This window comes from Triticum dicoccoides, chromosome 7A (assembly GCF_002162155.2).
Source record: "Triticum dicoccoides isolate Atlit2015 ecotype Zavitan chromosome 7A, WEW_v2.0, whole genome shotgun sequence".
In the NCBI taxonomy this organism is placed as follows: Eukaryota; Viridiplantae; Streptophyta; class Magnoliopsida; order Poales; family Poaceae; genus Triticum; species Triticum dicoccoides.
In genome coordinates this window covers 651,540,412-651,547,010 of record NC_041392.1, presented here as the reverse complement: position 1 = coordinate 651,547,010, position 6,599 = coordinate 651,540,412, and the positions used below count along the sequence as shown (strand labels likewise).

Genomic DNA, 6,599 nt, shown 5'->3' with positions numbered 1-6,599 from the left:
GGACTAGTAAATAAATTTTCCATGGTCAAAAAAATAAAAATGGCATGCTATCTATGATAGAAATGCATGAAAAATTTAGGAATTTATTCTCTAAAAACTGCATGGAAACTTTATTAGTAAAAAACATGACTAATAAATAGAATTTTCGTCACTTCGTAGATTGTTTGGGTGTACTACCTGGAAGCTTAATCAGATTTGCACTCAACAAAGCAGAGACCTAAATATAGCGTAAGTGAGTAATGGACTAAAAATGTTTCCAGGCCAACGCAAAACCACGTTTCAATGCGCTTGCGAATGCTGGAAGCAGAACATGAGATATATGTAAATTAAATCTTACTCCCTCCGTTCGGAATTATTTGTCGCAGAAATGAATGTATCTAGATGTATTTTAGTTCTAGATGCATCAATATCCGAGACAAGTAATTCCGAATGGAGGGAGTATATCTCTATGCACATCTATAGTCAATGTGAAATGTTTCAGGTACCTTTGCAGGATAAAATGTCCCAGGATCACTAACAAAAGTAAAAATAATATAATACACACAATTTACTTCAGTGCAAAAATATTTTAGGAAACTCTATAGAAGTATGGTCTTGGCTCCCCCACCCGCACCCTGATACACATGTACATACTACCTGTAGATACATAACAATTTATAAGTATTATATGGCATGTCGACCTTTTGTAAATCACATTCATTTTGGATAATACCTAATAACCCTCACTATAATGTACTCGATAAATGCAGAGAAATTGAAGTATTTTTTTCTCGCAAACAACTAGAAAATTTATGCAATCATATATAATATAAGTAAATGTATATCTAGCCGCACAAATTTAGGTTTCCTTCCCCATCTTTCTTTTTCCTAGAATGCACAGAATTATTCGCGCATATGGTTTGTCTCTCATCGGTGCCAACCTACGGCTTGCTACATACGCAACCTTAACAAGCTTAAAATGTTGAGCATTAATTATCGTGACTAGCTCGAAGTGAGTCTCTTGTTGCTGACTCCATGTGCTCTCCAACCGCAACCATGAGCAATTGAAATTCCACCAGTATTTGTTTTAGTAGGTAGACCAAGCAGGAATTTGTTTTAGTAGCATGCACCGACACTTACTCCATCCATTTCTAAATATAAGGCTTTTTTGAGATTTCAATATGAACTACATATAGATGTATATAGATGTATTTTAGAGTGTAAATTCACTCATTTGGCTCCGTATGTAGTCCATATTGAAATCAAGAATGGAGGGAGTACTAGCTAGTTTGTCTAGTACGTAATTACTCTTGAGAAGTTTGATGCCGCGAAAGTAGTCCCGTTTGTTTCGCACCTGTGCCCTTGTTTGGTTCTTTGTTGTTAAATTCCTTCTCAATTAATATGACGAGGCAATTTTTTTGCCTCTGTTTCAAAAAATATTACTGTGGTACACATGCACACCCTCGACAAAGCTCTACCCTCGTCGCTTGAAATGTACAACTTGAAATTGGAATTACATTCGAACACCTGATATTTAGCAAAACAAATCAGTCACATATGATTTGTCTCTCATTGGTGCCAACCTACGGCTTGACAAAGAAGGGCTGCTTAAAATGTTGAGCATTAATTCTCGTGCCTAGCTCGAAGTGAGAGTCTTGTTGGTGACTCCATGCGCTCTCCAACCGCAACCATGAGCAGTTGGCCACCAGTGTTTGTTTTAGTATGTAGACCAAGCAGGAACTATGGCTTCAAAACACGCCAAGCAGTTGTAGGAATATGAGGGATCATGGCCTGCTTTGTTTTAGTAGCATGAACCCATACGCACTGGCTAGTTTGTCTACTACGTAATTACTGTGGCAAATCAATCAGTGGGTGTCACATATATCTAGTGATGTATCCAGCTAGTTGTCAAGGTTGAGAGGCAAAAACATATTGGCTCCGATCGGACAAACATTTTGGTGCTTCGGGTCACTTGGATGAATGAAGTTTACCACCTTCGTGCTGTGGCGGGCGCCCTCGGGTGAGGCAGAGAGACCGTGTCCCCTCGTCGCTCTCCACCTCCCCATCCTCCGACGCGAGCACCCGGAACCTGCCCTTGTTGGTGTTTTTGGGCTCGTCGTCACCCCGTGCCGGCTACGCCTAGACGGTGACGGACCGGAGAACCACCAATCTCGTGTGCCACCCTCCCTGTTGAGTGTCGCAAGTGACGGTCGTCGTTTTTCCGAGTGCTGTTTCGTTCTTAATTGATGATGATTATGTATATGCAAGGATGAAAACTAATGGTGGTGGAAAAACAATTAAGCTCGGTGCCGCATCGAGTATAATTGAGGCCAAAACGAAGCATGTGTTGTGTCCCCCTTGGAAGGGAATCGTCGCTTATCCTAACAGGGAAATCCAGCAATTAGTTGGATGCAAAAAAACCGCTGCTTGCTCTTATTAACACTACAACCTAGAGAGTGGTGTAGTACGTACTTGTCAAGGTTGCGTCAGACGCCAGCTGAAACCGGGTATAAAAGGAGCACTACTCCAGGTCGAGACTCGCACAAAGTAAGTGTACTACGTAGCCAGACAGAAGGAACAAGTCTCCCCGCAAAAAACGAAAGAAGGAAGGAAGGAAGAAGTCGGCTGCGCGCAGGGATGGGCTCGTCTTCCTCCGCCGTTTGCCTGCTAGCCTTGCTAGCAGTGTTTGCGTCTGCAGCTGGTTGATTTTCTCACAATTCTGGTCGCGTTCTTCTTCTCGTTGATTGAATTGAATCCCCTAACAAAAGTTGCGTTTGGTCTTCCTTTTTTTTTGACGCAGGTTTCGCAGCTGCACAGCCGGTGGTCGTCACGGCCGCGTACAACATCGGCAATGACGATTACATGGCCTTCATCGACCAGCTCCGTGCCACTCTGGCCGCTCACCCGAGCCCAGACAACGTCAACGGCCATCCTGTTCTCCCCCTGCAACACGAGAAGCAGCCGCCGGCGAGGTGGCTGCACGTTCCCATCACAGCGGGCGACAAGAAGGTGACGCTGGCGCTGAGGAACGACAACGTGTACCTCGTCGGATTCAAGGCCCAGAGCGGCAGCTGGTACGAGTTCCGCTCCGCGGTGGCGCCAGGGAGGAAGCAGCCGCTGATCCACGGCGCTACGTTCCTCGAATGCGAGGACACCTACAGGGCGCTTCTAGGCGGCAAGAAGAGCAAAGAAGTCAAGCAGAAGGTAAGCAACCTTGAACTGGGGAAGACGGCGGCGGAAGCAGCCGTGAAGAAGTTGGCGGCATATGCTCATGCCGCCGGCGGGCCGGACGACGCCACCAAGGTCGCCTTGGCACGCATGGTCATCACCGTCTGCGAGGCGGTCCGCCTGTCCTCGAGCTCCACTACCCTCAGCACTGGCTGGGGCCAGGCGGCGACGGTGAAGCTCGACCATCTCCAACCTTTCTACATGCAGAACTGGGGAGACCTATCTACTGCCATACTAGACTGGAGGAAACATGGACCTACGTACCCATGGCCCAAGAAGGTCTGCGAGGAGACGCACATCGAGGACGCCGCCGGCGCGCTCGCGGTGGTGCAGCTTCTGCTTAAACGTAGTACTTAATTCAGTTAATTAACTCCACTAGCTCTCGGTGCTTCTTAGACGTGCGTACTAGTGTGCTGCTGCTGGATGATAAATTGTATGCATGCATGTCTATTCTAATAGAATAAAATAAAATGACCGTGTGGGATCGATGAATATATGATGTGGAGCTGTAGAATGTTTCCTCTATGCATGCGTTGCACGCGTATAACAAAACACAAAAATTCCTGCCTTAAGTATCTCTAAAACTTTGTATACTTTTGTAACTCTGTTTGCACGGTCCCTTTTTACACTCCTGAGCTGCTGGCTGTGCCATGACATACACTAGATCTGTGACATAAATGTACCATGGTTGCGTTATTGGTCTTTTTGTTATACTAGCAAAAATGCCCTTGGTAACGGGAGAAAAAGGATCACACGCTCCTAAACCCAATATGCATGGCGGTGAAAATGTATGTTGCGGAATAGCATGAAGGAGAATTGTGATTTCAGCCAATCAATCTTTGCAAATAGCTAAGAAATTTAGGCATTGTACAATTTGCGAGTTAGGTTAAAGACAATCATCTCCAACAGAAATGAAAACAATAAACTCAAGCATAAGAATAAAAAGACATATAAAACATAAGAAAAATCGAAATACTAAAACATAATTTCTTCTACCAATGCAAGATGTTATTCCTCACATTCATTTCATTACCAGAAGAATAAATATTTAGGATTTAATACAGCTTTTAATAGGAATAATGTGTACTCCCTCCTTCCATCTATATAAGGCCTAATGCGTTTTTCAAGACGGTCTTTGACTATTGACAAGATTAATAGTACATGATTTGCATAATGTGAAAATTATATCATTGAAATCTCTTTTCACATACGAATTTGACGGTGTGCTTTGTGTAAGTTGCATGTTATATATTGTTGCTCTAACATTTGGTCAAAGTTAGCCTCGAAAAACGCAGTAGGCCCTATATAGATGGAAGGAGGGAGTACTATAATTAAGCATGGGCTAGGTTGTCACCGAAAAAGCATATTCAGTACTATAATCAAGCATAGGCTAGGTTGACTACCCATCGTTTGGCTTTATAGTGTGCGTATATCTCAACAAACAAATAAAATATAGCTGCAGTAAATAAAGATTATCAACCATAACAGAAATTTATAATTTTAGTATACAATGAGGGTTAAAAATTTATAATTTAGTACACAATGCAGATTAAGCACCATACGGACAATAAAAATGGCACGTTCCCTTTAACTTTGTATTTCTTGGAGTAACTCTGTTTGCTATAAGTTGGCATGTTCTCTTTACACTGCTGAGCTGGCTGCGCCATGTCATGCACTAGATCTGCGACACACGTAGTACCCAGGTTGCGTTATTGGTCTTTTTACACATGAAAAAAAATCAATGATTGCAAAATGCAAATGCATACGTGAGACCAACCACACAGAACAATCTGAAGATCTTTTTTTTATATATAAAATTACATGACGAATAAGTCAGAAATAAACATGGAGCGAATGTAATATGTACACATATCTAAATGAATGTTATTCGCAAAAAAAGTATATGAACGTTTGCTAGAACACAAAGAAAAAATTCCTTTGAGCAAGAAAAAAGAGTAAGATGTATGGGCGCATGTTTTTTTTAGAGAAAACCACCTAACCTATCATTAATTAATTTCAAGATGTACATAGTCAGGGGGTTCCAAAAGCGACAAATAGCGCGAAATCACTAATTGAGGAGTACTCGTTGCAAAGATCACTCCAACTCTCCAGGCTATGACAAGTGGCGCACATGCAGCGCATCACTTGTCACATCCTATAAGTTTTCCCTTTTTTTCGTATATCCGTTTATTCAAAACGTTTTATCTCTCAAACCGTGCGTCCAAATCTCAAAGCGCTTTCACTGTTGGATTTCTCGCGTCAAGATCTTCAAAACTAGATCCCATTTTGATAGGTTTTGACGAACTTTTTTTCACTAAAAAAACCAAATGAAAAAACCGAACGGGGAGCATGGGTTTTTCCCTTTCTGAAAAAGGCACGCCATGCCTCTCACGAAATCACAACCTTGCCTCTCGCAGAAGTAAAACCGTAACTCTCGCGGAAGGAAAAAAAACAAAACGCGTTTTTTTCGTTTCCGAGGAGGCATGGCCGTGAATCTCGCGAAAGCACAACCGTGCCTCTCACGGAAGCAAAACTGTGACTCTTGCAAAAGAAAAGAAACAGAAAACGCGTTTTTTCCGTTTTCGAGAGGCTCGGTTGTGACTCTCGCGAAAGCACAACCGTGCCTCTCGCGGAAGAAAAACCGTGACTCTCGCGAAAGAAAAAAAAAGCAGAAAACGCGTTTTTTTGCGGAAGCAAAACCGTGACTCTTGCGAAAGAAAAAAAAACAGAAAACGCGTTTTTTATTCCGTTCCCGAGAGGCACGGCCCTGACTCATGAAAGCACACTCGTGCCTCTCGCGGAAGCAAAACCGTGACTCTCGCGAAAGGAAAAAAGAAAAAGAAAACGCGTTTTTTTCCGTTTCCGAGAAGCACGCCGTGACTCTCGGAAACACGTGCGAAAAAATAAATACCGAAAAAACACGTTTAAAAAGCCGAAAACGCGTGCAAAAGATAAAATAAAAACAAATTCGGACGGAGCATCCAGAGCGCGACATGTGGCGAATGGCTGAGAGCGCGTCAAGTGGCGCTGATCGTTGCGAGGCTCCCGAAGGAGCGCTCGTTAACTAGTTGCTCTCCAAATAGCGGCCTGACATCAATTCAAGAGACTTTCTGCGCTATATGGTGTGCATCGAAGTTTGCCTCACGTCTTTCATATCTAAAAGATACATCCCCAGCCGTCTTCTTCATCCTTCGTATTTCTTCTGTTATCATCGAGCTCATGCCTTGGCTGCCTTCTTCGATACCGCGTATCACATTGCACAGTCTAATGCAACAATAGCTGCTCTTAAATTCAGGTCTTGCCGCAGTAAAAGAACTTCACGACAAGCCATGGCCTGAAGGACGCATGGCCTTGATGTGGGCCACTAGTTGAAGTGATCGATGGGCATGCAG

General features: G+C 43.2%; 1 protein-coding gene across 1 annotated transcript; it reads left to right on the top strand.

Annotated features, from left to right (window-relative positions):
- Nucleotides 1–2,518: 2,518 nt before the first annotated feature.
- Nucleotides 2,519–3,701, top strand: LOC119330745 (ribosome-inactivating protein 9-like). The gene is made up of 2 exons (XM_037603870.1): nt 2,519–2,680; nt 2,780–3,701. The coding sequence occupies exons 1-2, from the start codon at nt 2,617–2,619 to the stop codon at nt 3,562–3,564; spliced, it is 849 nt and encodes a 282-aa protein (XP_037459767.1). The 5' UTR covers nt 2,519–2,616; the 3' UTR covers nt 3,565–3,701.
- Nucleotides 3,702–6,599: the final 2,898 nt, after the last annotated feature.